This window comes from Clarias gariepinus, chromosome 5 (assembly GCF_024256425.1).
Source record: "Clarias gariepinus isolate MV-2021 ecotype Netherlands chromosome 5, CGAR_prim_01v2, whole genome shotgun sequence".
In the NCBI taxonomy this organism is placed as follows: Eukaryota; Metazoa; Chordata; class Actinopteri; order Siluriformes; family Clariidae; genus Clarias; species Clarias gariepinus.
Genome location: NC_071104.1, coordinates 37,982,174 through 37,997,339, shown reverse-complemented (window position 1 = coordinate 37,997,339; position 15,166 = coordinate 37,982,174). Strand labels below are relative to the sequence as shown.

General features: G+C 42.6%; 1 protein-coding gene across 15 annotated transcripts in view; it reads left to right on the top strand.

Annotated features, from left to right (window-relative positions):
- The window catches only part of map2 (microtubule-associated protein 2), a 118,014-nt gene that overhangs the window by 68,803 nt on the left and 34,045 nt on the right, over window positions 1-15,166 (top strand). For 13 of the 15 annotated variants that reach the window (XM_053496448.1, XM_053496451.1, XM_053496450.1 and 10 more), the window contains one exon: window positions 7,556-7,793. In XM_053496448.1, the coding sequence (XP_053352423.1) occupies window positions 7,592-7,793 (202 nt within the window). In that variant the 5' untranslated portion in view covers window positions 7,556-7,591. Of the gene's footprint in view, window positions 1-7,555; window positions 7,794-13,230; window positions 13,271-15,166 lie in introns of those variants that run through there. The other 2 variants (XM_053496449.1, XM_053496456.1) reach the window with 2 other exon arrangements.

The following is a 15,166-nucleotide window of genomic DNA, read 5'->3' as shown; positions in this document are numbered from 1 at the left end:
CACACTCTGCCCAATTCCCAGTACTGGATGCAATGTCGGTGTCCCAAGTCCGTATAAAATGGGAGGGTTGCATAAGGAAGGGCATACGGGGTAAAACCTGTTCCAAGTTGTTGTGTGGATCAGATGGTCTGCTGTGGCGACCCCTCAATAGAGCAGATGACAAGACCAACAACCACAAGGTGACTTGTGTTGCGGTGGTATTTTATATTATGGAGTCTCGGTTTTGACTTGAACACGTCTCATAGATTTTCCTGGATATCACATACATTAGCTTGAGTACTAATAATGAGTTTTTTTAACCAGGTTTGATAAATGAGTTGGGCGTTTTTGCTGCGTGATTACATTAAAGAGAATTTACTTCCTGACTCAGAGGTTTTCTGGCCTGTGGTTGCCATGCCAACCTCCTCTCCATGTCTCTCGGCTTGACTTCCAAAATGTCACTCTGATTTTGGGATATTGTTACGCATGTGTTGGTTTATATTCGCTGCTGGCTGTTTAAGCTATAAATGTCAACTCGAATCTAAAAATGTATTATAATTTAATACTATTTTAACCTCTAATTGACATATTATTTAGATGAAATGGGTTTAAGACAATTTATTCGTTCCTTTGAGGAAAGCAATCTCATAAACCAGTTCTGAAAACCTTTTTCCGAGTTCATTCTCTGATACCTGAAGCTTGGCGCAGGAACATGAAGCGTGAAAGAGCTTTTTGTTCACCGCTCTCCATGTCCGGCTCCCCATGCCAGTCAGACCAGTGTGGATATTCACCATCTTGGCACCTGAATCTGGGCCAGTGCTCACTCCTGCCAGCTTTATACACCCTGTACGAGTGAGCGGTAACTCTACAGGTCACCAGGAGGCACTGTTCAGGACTGAATCTTATACAGTTGTCACTGATATTGTGAATTGTTTTTATGAATTGAATAATTTTGGGAGGAGTCTTTAGTTTCAGTGTTTTGTTACAGTCAATGTAAGGGTTTTAAGGTTTGGGTTTTCCACTGCATGAACATCGACATAACGATGCCTATAGTGGTAGATTGATAGAGCAGCTCATCACTGTATTCTCAGAAAAAAACTTTTCAACAATACAACTGCTATAAATAAGAGTGATCTGATCAGAATCAGGCTAATAATCACTTTATTTTTAGTTTTATTGTACAATGTCTGGGGGCGATGTCTTGCATTTTGTGCAAGATTTAGTGAAGCCATAGCACCATGGGTCTCAAAAATGTAACATGAAAGCAAGAAGAGAACGGAGTCGCTTTTAGTTTGTTTGTTTTTTCAAGCAGCTTTTACATGTCTTTTTTAAATGTTTCTAATGTTTTTATATACAAAAAATATGATTATAGGGTTGGAAATGGGTAATATTGGTAATATTTTGGGTGGCTGGAGCAGATTATCTGCATTTACATTATTTCCTATGGGACAATGCGCTTCACAATACGAAATATTAAAGTTATGTTTTTTTCCAAAGCAAAACCACATGGGGGGACATCTGTCAAGATCACATTGTTGAAGGTTTACACCAAACCTCTCATTCCCATTAAAAAATCATTCTGATCAGCTGAATCGGGTCTGACTGAGGTGTTTCCATAATGCAGATTTATCCTGATTGGGATATTATTCTGATTATTAGTGGGATATTATGAGGGCAGTTGTAGCTTAGTGGTTAAGGTCTTGGACTATTCATCGAAAGTCTGATCCAAGCTTCCTCCATTGGGCCCTTAAGTAAGGCTCTTAACCGTCAGCTGCTCATATGTGTAATGAGATAAATTTATGTCGTTTTGGATTTTTGGTGTCTGCGAAATTTACAAATAAACTATATTGCCGAAAGTGTTCGCTCGCCTGCCTTCACATGCATATAATATTTAGTATTGAGTGAATTGAGTAAAACATCCAATTCCCAATCCAGGTTCGATTTCCGTCTCTGTGTGCATGGTTTGCATGTTCTCCCCGTGCTTGATAGGTTTCCTCAGGGTACTCTGGTTTCCTCCCACAGTCCAAAGACATGCAGATTAGGCTAACTGACATTCCCAAATTGCCCGTAGTGTGTGAGTGATTGTATGTATATGTGTGTGGGCCCTGCAATGGATTTGCTCCCCGTCCAGGGTGTACCCTGCCTTATGCCCTAAGCCTCCTGGGATAGGCTCCAGGCCCCCCGCGACCCTGAATACAGGATAAAACCGTATAGATGGTGAGTGAGTGAGTGGTGGCTCAGTTTGCCTGCCATGCGGCAGGCCCGGGTTTGATTCCCAGGCAGTGCCCAAACCCCAGGGACTCGATGCATTGCAGGAAGGGCATCCAGCGTAAACCCTGTGCCAACTTGTATGTGTGGACCTGATGGTCCGCTGTGGCGACCACTTACCAGGACCAACCAAAAGACCAACAACAACACACCGATGTTGGATAAGCTGGCCTGGCTCGCACTCTCCACTCTAATACATCCCAAAGGTATCCTTTCAGGTTTAGGGTGAGGACTCAAGTTCTTCCTGACCAAACTCGCTCATCCATGTCTTTATGGACCTTGCTGTGTGCAATGGTGCACAAAGAAACTAATGTTACTTAGAGCTCTACTAGTGAACACTGAACGGATACTCAGCTTCATTGCCAGTCAATTTGAGGGACCATGGATATCCGCATGAATGGATAGATAAATAGGTAGAGACAGATAGATAGAAGGAGATATGTTTTAATTGATCTTGGAGGGCAAATATAGTCAAATACCACATAGTCACCTGGAAAAAAAATTTACATACAACTTACAACAAAGCTATAACTTTATGACTTCATGGCACAGCCAGGCACGCAGTAGACATTAGTCAGGTCTGTTCTCGGGATTGCAACTTTCTTAGTTTATAACATCACTAAAAGAAAAAAAAAAGAAATATCACATTGCACAATGGATTTTTCCTGATTGCTTTAAGTCTTGGCTAAGCAACCAGAATAGTACAGCGTTTTAACAACACAGCTATGAAACAAGCTCATTAGGGAGGTAAATCTGATTTGTGTCACTACAACCTTGTAAAGTTAAACCAGCCAGAGAGAGAGTGTGTGTGTGTGTGTGTGTTTGGGTTCACTGAGGTCTTACTTTATAGCACAGTAATTTGGATTCAGGAGAAATGGTGACCTTGTGACACACAGGTTGATTTATTACCCACAATGCATGGCGCCTTCACTACTCTGTCAATGTTGTTTTAATGAAGCTCTACAGATCGATTCAGGTTTTTTAGTGTTTAAGGAGTGCTTAAGTACTGTTATGGGACAAGCTCTTCACTGGAGCTGACGCTTCCTCAAAACACTGCAGTGTCACCATTCCAGATTTTTGTTTCAAAGTAATTTAGTTATAACCAATAAGATCAGTTTATTGCAGCACATCATTTTCTATAACCTAGTCCTGCACAAAGAGTACCAGAAGCAGTTATTACCCACAATAATCAAAATATCACTGAATGTGTGTAACTTCTATAGTTTCCTCTGTGATAATGAAGGCTCGTTAATAGCAAAACACAAGCATTTCCAAGTAAAACATTTATCCGTAATCAGACAGAAGTGCAGACGCGAGCGCTCGCCGAGCTCCGAGTGTGTGAGTGAGTGAGTGAGTGAGTGGGAGGACGGACAGGATGATGCCTACAGCGGAGAGAAAAATGATGAGTGAGACAGAGCTGTTCGTTCTTGTTTACTCTCTGGCAATGCAAAACAAAGCAAATTGCAAACTGTTTCCCAGCTCAACGAAGATGAGAAACTACAGAATGCAGATTGAAGGAGCTGTGTAATTTGTTTATTTGCTGTTATGATGTTCAATAAGATGTAACGATTGATGATTTATTCAAATAAGGTGGCCCTGTGGGACGCATGGTCACTGCACAGCTGCAGGACTTTTGGTTTGATCATTGTGTCCATTGGTGGAGAGAGATTGCAGTCAGGGCAGAGGCCTTGTGCACAGAAGGCAGAGGCCCAGTATCCAAAGAGCAAAGGCCCAGTTCCCAGCGAGCAAAGGTGCTGTACCCAGCAGGCAGAGGCCCTGTAACCAGAGGGCAAAACCCCTTTACCTAGAAGGCAGAGGCCTAGTACCCAGAGGGTAGAGGCCCTGTACCCAGTGAGCAAAGGCCCAGTACCCAGAGGGCAAATGGAAGAAGCCCAGTAACCAGAGGGCAAATGGAAGAAGCCCATTAACCAGAGGGCAGAGGCCCTTTATCCAGAAGGCAGAGGGCCAGTAACCAGAAAGCAGAGGCCCAGTTACCCTAAGGTAGAGGCCCTGTACTCAGAAGGCAAAGGCCCTATATCCAGAGGGCAGGTGCCCAGAACCCCAAGCACCGTGGCCCAGTACCCAGAAGGAAGAGGCCCTGTACACAGTGGAAAGGAGCCCATTACCCAAGCAGCAGATGCCCTGTACCCAGAGGGCAGAGCCCCGTACCCAGGGGGCAGGTGACAGCAATCTTACTGCGATTGAAGATCTTACAGTTTCTATCGATTGTACCACTCTTGTGAGGGGAGTAAAAAAAGTTCTAAACTTTGGGAACAGGAATTAATGTGAAGAAGATTAAACCACTCATTCCTTCATTCACGAATCTATCCCTGTCCTCATTAGCCTGGCTTAGAGAAAGTATCAAAGTATGGTGCTACTTTGTTTACTTCGTGCTGTAGCACATTTTTTTTACACAGTATATGGAAATCAGCGCAACCGGTGTTCATATTTACCACCGCCGGACACTTTTAGAACTCAATAATCTGGTAAAATACATTTAAAATGAGCTGCGTGAGAAGCTACACAACCTCGGCTTGCTTCGGGAACCAGGCCTCCAGTCCTCTGTGTTGCCTGATGCTGGTGGCCGGAGGAGGGGACATCGTAAGCGGTGCACGAGGAAGCGGAAGCGCGGCAAGCGGGTGGGAGTCTGTGCTAGGCTAAAAACAAACCCTAGCCAGCCGGCTCTTCCACCCATCATCTTATCAAATGTCTGCTCCCTAAAAAAAACTGGACTACATCCGACTCCAACAGACTACACAACGTGAGTTTAGGGACTGCTGCGTCTCCAGGTGTAGTCAGAGTTCCAGACGCCTGGACGAGCTAGCCTCGCTTTGCGCCAATAGAAATGCAGCTCTGTGCGGTAAGACTCACAGCGGCGGCTTTTGTGCCTTTTTATTTACAATGGGAATTTACCACTGTTTTCATTATTGGAGTGTACATTCCACTTAGGGCTAATGCTAAGGTGGCGCGCTGTAAACTGTATGCAAGGATCAGTAATCTGCAGAACACACACCCCCATGGACTATTTATTGTTGCTGGGGATTTCAACCATGCAAATCTCAAGTCGGTGCTTCCTAAATTCCATCAGTATGTGGACTTTGCAACGAGAGGGGAAAACACGCTGAATCTTGTTTATACAAACATCCCTGGCGCATATCTGGCAGAGCCCCGCCCCCATCTCGGCTACTCAGACCACATCTCTGTTATGCTAATTCCATCATACAGACCACTTGTCAGGCGTTCAAAACCGGTCCTGAAGCAGGTGAAAACCTGGCCAGCAGGAGCCATCTCTGCTCATCAGAACTGTTTTGAGAACACTGACTGGAACATTTAGGGAGGCTGCGACTTCACTGAAGGAGTTCACGTCATTAGTGACCAGCTACAGTACATCAACAATTGCACCGATGATGTCACTGTCTCCAAGAGCATCATCTCAGAAACCGTGGATTACTGCAAAGGTGCGTGCACTTCTAAGGACCCGGGACTCTGCCTTTAGAGCAGGGGACAAGGTGGCCCTAAAAACAGCAAGGGCCAAACTGTCCCGGGCCATTAGAAATGCAAAGAGAATCCACAACAACTTCAAGGACAGCGCTGTGGCAGGGCATATAAGCCATTACCAATTACAGGACCTCATCACCTCCCGGTGACAGTGACAGCTTCTTTCCAGATGCGCTGACCGGTTTCTACGCACGGTTCAACATGCAGAACTATGTGACTGCGAGGAAGACCACCCCTCCGAACAACCAGGTGCTGTGTCTCACAACGGCTGATGTGAGCAAAACTCTACGCAGAGTCATCCCACGTAAAGCTGCTGGACCAGACAACATCCCAGGCAGAGTGCTCAGAGAATGTGCAGAACAGCTGGCAGATGTTCTCACCGTCATCTCTCTGAGCAGCGCCGTCGTTCCCACATGCTTTAAGTCTACCACAGAAGTCTTCTGTGTCTTGTCTCAATGATTACCACCCTGTTGCGCTCATCATGAAGTGCTTCAAGTGGCTCATCATGAGACACATCAAGAACCCCAAGATTCCTAGGTCTCCATCTGGAGGAGAACCTCAGCTGGTCCCTCAACACCAGCTCTCTGCACAAGAAAGCCCAACAATGTCTTTTCTTCCTAAAAAGGCTAAGGAGGGGCCAGCTTCCACCACCAATCCTCACCACCTTCTCTACAGGGACAATCAAGAGCATCTTGAGCAGCTGCATCACTGTCTGGTTTAGGAATTGTGCCATATTGGACCGCAAGACCCTACAGCGGATAGTGAGGACAGCTGAGAAGATCATCGGGGTCTCTGGTCTTTGTATAGAAGTAGTTTTAGGGTAACTTAAAAAAAAATGTAAATATGTGACATCTGAGCTGCTGTAATCATTGGGAAAGGACTTGGCGGGAATCCTCCTAAACTCCGGAGCGTAGAGAAAGTGCTGAATCGGCTCGAAATCCCTGCAATCATGCTGTAAAGTCTGATAAGTCATGTGCTTAGCTCCTCACACACACGAACACACACACTGGGTTTAGCTGAGTGCTCAGAATGTTAAGCATGTCAGGAGTGAGTAGTAGAGAATGGAAAGTAGAAATATAAATCCAGTAGTTGTTTGATTTCTCTCACTCATCCTTTCTTCTCACTCTGGTTCTCCTGAGCAGAGAGAGCTGATGGACAGACCCACAGCCTGCTGGTAGGACTAGGGAAAGTTCTCAAAGGTTCTCACAACATTACTTCATCACTGCACCTGAGCAGCACAGCTGAGCCTCCATGTGTGTCAGAGCACATTACTGTACACAAGACTTACATGGAGATGTCTTTCTTTCTTTGTCTCGGGTTTTTTCTTTCTATCCTTCCTTCTGCGTGTTCTATCAGCGCCTGTGCAGTTTCTTTAATGCTACTGTGCTCTTGAAAAGGGCTTTAGAAAATGTGTAATTAATAAGTTAATAGCCCTTTTTGCTAAGTTACAGATTAGCTAGCAGTGTTGGCTATTATGGATGTTTTTAGAAACAAAGCAGTCACTTTTTTCAGAACATCTGGTTGCTAAGAGATGAGTATGAAGCTCCGGGAACATTCCTTCTCTCTTCGCATTTAACACAGATCAAAGCTGACACTCGATCATTGTTTCTATTAGCGCAGCACTACCTAAATCACCCGCAGCGCCTCCTGCGCTTGCTGCTCCATCAGGTTTGTCTGAGTAGTATTTGTAAACCCTGTCCCTCCCCATCAGGGTGTTACCTTGCCGTGTCCACCCTAACAGCAGACGGTAAACTGTCCCACGTGTAACGGTGTCCTGTATGAACTGAGCACATGTCTTTCCGTCTTTCAGCAGTAAGGCCACTTCTCTTCCTACCCCGCGGTTCTGATGGCAGACGGTCGGCAGCCTGAGGACAGCGCCCCCCAGTGGGCATCGGCAGGAACCCAGGACTCCTCCAGTCCCATGGGAGAGAACGGTTTCTCCTATAGGACGTGCCAGGCCGGTGCCGCTCACGCCACCAGCACCGCTTCCTACGCCAAAGAGAACGGCTTTAACGGCGACCTGCCCTCTGGCCATGAAGTGACTGCAGGTAGAGAAGCACGAGCTCACTCATTCAACTTGTTTTTATTTCTTTATGTTCATCTGTCTTTCTTTGGATTGATAATCCTTTTTTTTTTTTTTGCTGTTTCTTTTTTCTTTTCCATTTCCTTTTATTCTTTCTTTTTACATTTCTTTCTTTCTTTCATCATTTATTTATAAATGTTATAAATGTTTTTAATTTTAATTGTTTTATTCTTTCATCCTTGATTTTATATTCTTCTAGCTTTCTTTCTTTCTTCTTTCTGTTTTGTTTTCTGTATTTCTTTCATTTTTTAATTTTCTAGCTTTTTAAATTTCTTTATAATTTATACTCTGTCCTTTTTAATTTTTTCTTTTCCTGCTTTCTTGCTATCTTTCCTTAATTTTGAATATATATTCTTATGATCTTCTTGAAATTGCTTTTCCTTCTTTCTTTCCTTCTTTTACTTTCTTTCCCTCTTTTCCTATATATTCATAGCAAAGCCCTGTTTTTCTTGACCCGCTTTTCTTTTTTTTTTAAATGTCGTAACTACTAACCCCTTTCTACAGCTAGCTAATTTATAAATGTGAGAATTGCTGTAGGAATGTCCCGTGTACGCTGTGTTACACTACATGCACAGTTTTTATACACTCTCTTTGTAGGCAGTTTAGTGACTGTTAGTTTTACTATTGTACTTTGCAGGCTTTGGTTCAGAATGCGTGTGTATACTCTTAATGAAAGCGTGTGTATGACAGGAAGGTTTGTACGTGTGAAACAGTGAAAGCGGAGTAGCGGCAGGTGAAAGCTGTGAGAACATCGGCACGCGCGTCCGGCGGGACGTGGAGCATTGGTGCGAGGTGTTTGTTGGGATTTACATACTAAATGCGTAGTTCAGGAACTCTCCGTTTACCCTGTCACCTCCGCTAAAGTCGTTGCTCCACGGTTGCTTTGATGAAAAGCTGACTGCTCGTTCCTGCGTTCTCTTGTCACTCTCAAACTCTTAAATATTTCAGGTTAGATTCTTTTTTTCTCTCTGATATCTAATCCTTGGTTTTCGTTTCTTGGTAACGGCCCGATCTCGATCCTGAGAATCAGACCGGTGCCGTCTCTGCTAACACCCCCTACACCGAGGCTGGTCTCTGTCTGCGAGAGGAAGATACAGATCTCTCGCTTTCAGCATAAAGCGGAGGTAAAAGCGAGTGATTGCAGGGATGTGGAACAAAAGGCTGAGCTGACTGCAGGGGATTGGGTACCATGGCAACTCTCAGAAGCAAGAGCTAACGGCAGCAGTTCGGGTTCGAGAAAAATGCAGGCTGGAAATGTGGAGGAAAAGAATGGAGTGTTTCTGATCCGGCATTCGAGCGGAGAGAGAACAGGATGTACATACAGTACGGCACCTGGAGCATGAAGGAGCGTCAGTCTACTGGGAGCAGATTCTCAGGGTTATACGCTATAGTACTGAAACAGTGTGCTACTACAGCTAATATCACACACACACACACGCACACACACACACACACACACGCACGTCCAGTTTATTTTGCACAGAACGGTTTACACATACAGTCTGCACCGACCGAATAAGAAATGTGCAGGTGTTACTAATAAAGTGGCTAGCACACACACACACACACACACACACACACACACACACACACACACACACACACACACAGTGGGGCCACACCCATGTCTCTTTTAACTCAGTTTTTCTTTTTTTTTTTTTTTGTTTGCATTCATAGTCTTTGTTTTTTCTTTCTCTCTTTTTATTTTTAGAATTGTCTTTCTTTTTTCATTTTTTTTTATTTATTGTCTTCTGTTGTACTAGTTCTCTCTTTCTTTTTCTCTTTCCCTCTTTTTGTCTTTGTATGTAGCCTTCTGTTTTTCTTTTTTCCTCTTGTTCTTTCTTTTTCTCTTTTTTACTTGTAGACTTTCTCTTATTAGCTGTTTCTTTCTTTTTTTTTAAACTTTTTTTGTTCCTTTCTTTCCTTCTTTCTTTTTTTTCTTTCTTGTAGCCTCCTGTATTTTCTTTTTTTCTGCTGTTCTTTTTCCTACTGTTCTTTCTTTCTTTCTTTCTTTTGTTCTTTTGTTAATAGCCTAATGTCTTTCCTAGTTTTTTTTTCTTTCTTATAGTTTCTTTCTTTTACTACGTAGGTCTGTTCTTTCTTTATTATCTTTTTTTTTTCTATTGATTGTTTTCTGTTTTTACTAATTCTGTTCTTTATTTTTCTTGTCTTTCTGATGCATATGTCAGAAAGACAAGTGACTCTCTCTCTCTCTCTCTCTCTCTCTCTCTTTCTCTCTCTCTCCGTGTGTGTGTTTTGTTGTTCTCTCTGTTAAGGCGTGTGTCTGTGTGTCAGGTTGTTCCGGTGATGTTTTGCTGAGAGTGTGAGTGAGAGAGAGCGCGGTAGAGCGACTGTTAACATTCAGTGTCGTGACTTGAGGAGGAGTGGAGTGGGTGATGTGGGAAGAAGCGAGAGAAAAACAGATTGAGGGAGGGGAAATAAAGGGGAGAGGAGAAAGAGAAAGGAGACTGAAGAGTGTGAGAGAAAGATGCAGGGACGAGGAAGAGGAGGAAGGGTTAAAGGCTCAGGGGCATCAGTCAGAGGATGTGGGAGGCAAGGCGGGCTCTTTAAAAGCACCTATTGTGTGTGTGTGTGTGTGTGTGTGTGTGTGTGTGTGTGTGTGTGTGTGTGTGTGTGTGTGTGTTGCCGATGCTCCTTATCCCCTGTCCCTGACTCTGTTCCTACTTCGATTCTCTCCGTCTTCTTTTTCTTTTTTCTCATCCCTGTTTCCGGAGCATCGCTGTAGCTTTTTCATCCCTAAAAATGCAACTGTTTGTTTTTCTTAACAGTAACATAGTATCAAATATAAATAAACAGAATTAGGCCACTCCCCTTTGCTGGAACTGTGGGTAATTCGGCCATACCTCTTACTGTAAAGCGAATTAAACAAGCCACACCCCTTTCCCTGAAATTTACAGGTACATAGGCCACACCTCCTTTATTTACACTGACAGATATATAAGCCACGCCTTCTTTCCTGGAAGTAATGGGTCCAAAGGCCACACCTCCTTTATTTACACTGACAGATATATAAGCCACGCCTTCTTTCCTGTAAATTTGCAGGCACACAAGCCACACTTTTTCACACTTCATGTCGATGTATAAACTGCTCCTCCTCACCTGGAATAACAGGTACACAGACCACACCTTCTTTAGGCCACTCCTCATTTCCTTCTTTACTTGGCCTGGCATATACATTCATATATACTCTATATACATCTTCTTTACTGGAATTGAATGATACACAGGCCACACCTCCTTCACTTAGGCTGACAGATTTATAAGCCACACCTCTCATTGAAATTGAAATTGACAAGTACCCGCCTCCCACTGTGTGAGTGAACCTACCTGCACTCACACGACCTGATCCTCTCACACGCCTGCAATATGAAAGAGTGCAGCTTGTGTCATTGGTTTAATCGAGTCAGTGTGAGGTTGAGTGGCCTGAGGGAAGCTCTGCCTCTGTTTTGCCTCAGTTCTGACTCAGTTCTGCCTCTGTTCTGCCTCAGTTCTGCCTCTGTCCTGTCATGTTCCTGTAAAGTTTCTAGTAAGCACTTGTAACTGTGGCACAAAGCTGGAGATCACTGGAGCTCTATGTGTGTGTGTGTGTGTGTGTGTGAGAGAGAGATAGAGAGAGAGAGAGAGAGAGAGAGAGAGTGTGTTTTACAGAGACAAGAGGTTTCAAACACTATAGACTGTTAAACCAACACTGACTTTCTAGCTTTATGATTTAGAGAAAGAGGGAGAGGGAGAGAGGGAGAGAGAGATGTGTTGATTTTAAGAGAAATAAAGAAGACGAAAGCCTGTGTTTCCTTCCGCAGCTGGTTATTGTGCATTTCTAGCTAATAATGTGTATTTAAAGTTCCTTTTAAGAGAATTTTTGTTTTTCTTTTTGATTTATAGACCTTTGTCTTTCTTTCTTTGTATTTAGTCTCTAGTGCTTTGTTTATCTCTGTTTCTTTCTCTTTTTTTTCCCTTGGTTTTTATAGTCTACTTTAATTTTTTTCTTTTTCTTTATTTTAAATCTACAGTATAGCGCTTTGTCTTTCTTGCTTGCTTTTATTTATTTTTCTTATTTATACTCTTCTCTTTTCTTTCTTTTGTTCTTTCTTTCTTTCTTTCTTTTTTCATTTTTTCTGATTTATTTTTCCTTAATTTATAGCGCTTTGCCTTTTTTCATATTTAAAGTCATCTTTTTCTTTTTTTCTTTTGTTTTTTGTTTTTATAGTTCTTTTCGCTTTCTTTCTTTTATTTGTCTTTATAGTCCTTTATTTTTCTTTCTTTATGTCTCTTTAATTTATAGCGGGGAAAATTAATTTATTATACTTGAGGAAAGAAAGAAAGAAAGAAAAAAAGAAAGAAAGAAAGAAAGACAACAGTCTTTTCTTTCTTTCTTTCTTTCTTTCTTTCTTTCTTTCTTTCTTTCTTTTTTTCTTTCTTTCTTTCTTTCTTTCTTTCTTTCTTTCAGATCAGCTCTTAAGTCTTAGAACTCCCCTAGTGTGTGTGTGTGTGTTAATGCTCCAGCTGAAATCTTCAGTCCTCAGATAATGCATTTCTTCCTACACTCTCTTTATTTCACTCCTTCTCCAAATGTGCTGTTTCATTGTCTATATAAATGAGCTACTCCTGAGCCACGCCTCTAGCTACGAGCAGGGGCTCTTCTTATATGATGTCATAACAGGGGAAATATCGAATTAGCTCGTTTAACACTTCAGAGAAAGAAAAAAAAACAGGGAAGGATTTTTTTCTTCATGTTTTTGGATCCATCTGAGAGAGAGAGAAAGAGAGAGAGAGAGAGAGCAGAGCCTGCGGTTACTGTCGATTTGAATCGCAGTGAATATATTGCAGCCCGTCACGTCTTTAAGCACCAGCCGCATCGACCTTCTGCGTCCTGCTGCTCGAATTTATGGCCGCTCGAGGATCTGCGGTTCTAAGGACAATCTCAAAGACTTCCTCGGCCCATGATGTCATCCTGCGGACCACAGGCGGTCTGCCATATGCATGCGGGAAATCAAAGAAAAACGCTCGCGCGCTCACACTCACGTGGTTCCTCTGTCAGATTGCTGGCTTTAGGAGAGAGAGTGCGCCCTCTTTCTGTCTCTCTGTCTCTCTCTCTCTCTCTCTCTGGTTGTGATCATGCAGAAGTCGCCCTGACAGAGGGTGTGTACAGTAAGCCTGTAATAAAGTTAATGACAGAGCGGCTGCACATGCCATGAGTCAGGAGCACACACACACACACACACACACCCACACACACTCTGTCGGCCAAGGCACGCTCAGAGCGTGAGCTCGGCCCGGGCCTAGGCGGCACGTTGCCGTGGCAACAGCTCGGCTCCTGTGCGCCGGGTAGTAGCCGTATCCCCCCACCTCGTTTTTTTTTTTTTTTTTGGCTTCTTCAGACCTCGTACATGCACCGCCGTGTCTCAGTGGCTTCTCTTCTGGGTAAGTCGCTAGATCGCGCGCAGTCTGAGGGGGGTCTTTTCTACAGTACGTGATGGTATTTTGTCTTTTGTCTGGCGTCTTGTTGCATCGTGGGTTAATTACTTAATGTCTAGTCAGGAGGAGCCTCACAATAAAGTGAGTGTTTGTGCTTGGTGGTGATGGTTAATGCGCTAGAACTTTCTTTCTTATCATGTGGACCGTGTGTGAAGGTGTTGGAAAGGTTGATGTATGGATGCGTGCCACCCCGACGGGCGAGCGATCTCTTGGTTTTGTCGCATTTATTAATATTATACGTGAGATAAAGCTGATACAAAAAAAAAAAAGGACAGCAGCAGAAATGTCTGGCTTTGTGTACAACATGTGCGCGCATGTGTGTGTGTGTGTGTGTGTCTGTATATGTGGGCGGGTGTGTTATTAAGCCAAGATTTGAACCCTAAACGAAGTGACCTCATGCAGATTATGTGTGTGTGTGTGTTTGTATATATGTGTGTGTATATGTGTGTGAGAAAGACTGATTAGTATTCTGAGCGTCTCTCGGCCAGACGGGACTGTTTCGCTTGGACGAGGGGGAGGGGGTGGCTGGGGGATGCTGGGGTGGGTGTGTGTGTCTGGACCGTTGCGGCCGCTTGTCTGCCAGACACAAATTGGACGAAATGTCAGGGTGGGATCGGCAAAAGAAAGAATGACCTGTAAGGACAAAAAGAATCAGCTGAATACAAAATGTGGAATACTGTATTATATATATGTATGTATATATATTTTCATGTTTAATAAATGACTCAAGGGGAGAAATAAATGAATTGCCGTGTTATTAAAGCCGATGATGGGATGTCACTGGTTTCCAGACGTCTGTAGTCACGTCGGTGTAGGAACGGCTCCATCCGCCCACGTCTTCACATCGCTTAGAATACCACGTCTGCTCACTTTGTTATAAATATAAAGGAAGAAAAAAGACGAAAGAAAAGGAGACAGTGTGCAGTTTCTGTTGCTTAAATGTATTCACATGTATCTGATTTAATGTAATGTTTCATTTCCAGAAGGTTTTTCTAGTTGCATCATGACCATGAGCTCACTGAGTGTGATTCTAACCTGTAGTGAGTTATCGTGTGGGCGGGGCTTGTTCAGATTTAAAGTATTTTTCTAGATAGATAAATAGATAGATAGATACTTAATTGATCATGAAGTAAATCCCAGTAGTACTTGCAATGCTGTGAAAAAGTATTCAACTCTTTCCTGATTTTTTTTCTTCTGTTTTGCATATTTGAGATCATCAAACAAATTTTATTGTTATTAAATGATCAGTTTTTAAATGATGATTTTGTATGTTAATGATTGAAAAAATAATCCATCCCCATAATAATCCATATTTAATAAAATAAATTCCTGAAAGTCTTGGCATTATTTAAAAAAATATATTTCTTTTTTTATTTATAGCCCTTTTTCTTTCTTTCTTTCTTTCTTTCTTTCTTTCTTTCTTTCGTTTTTTTTTGTATTTATAACCTATTGTCTTTTTTATTTCTTTATTTTTAATTTATAGCACTTAGTTTTTCTTTGTTTCTTTTTTCTTTAATGTTTATAGTCATCTTACTTTCTTTCATATTTATAACCCAATTTTTTTTCTTTCCGTCTTCCTTTCTTTCTTTTATAAACCTCATGAGGTAAACAGTGGGCACTAAAGGTGCAACAGGTTGTTCATGCTACGGGTACAGTGTCCCTTTATCCCTTTACACAGCTGCGTTAGTGAGTGTTAGTGAACACAGATCAGCTCTCAGAGCGTTTATGATAGTATGAAATAAAAAATATCGTCTATTGCTCCTTTAGAGATCTCATATTTTATTACTTTAACAGCTTAACACGGGTCTCAGAACTCCCTCACTGTGTGTGTGTGTGTGTATG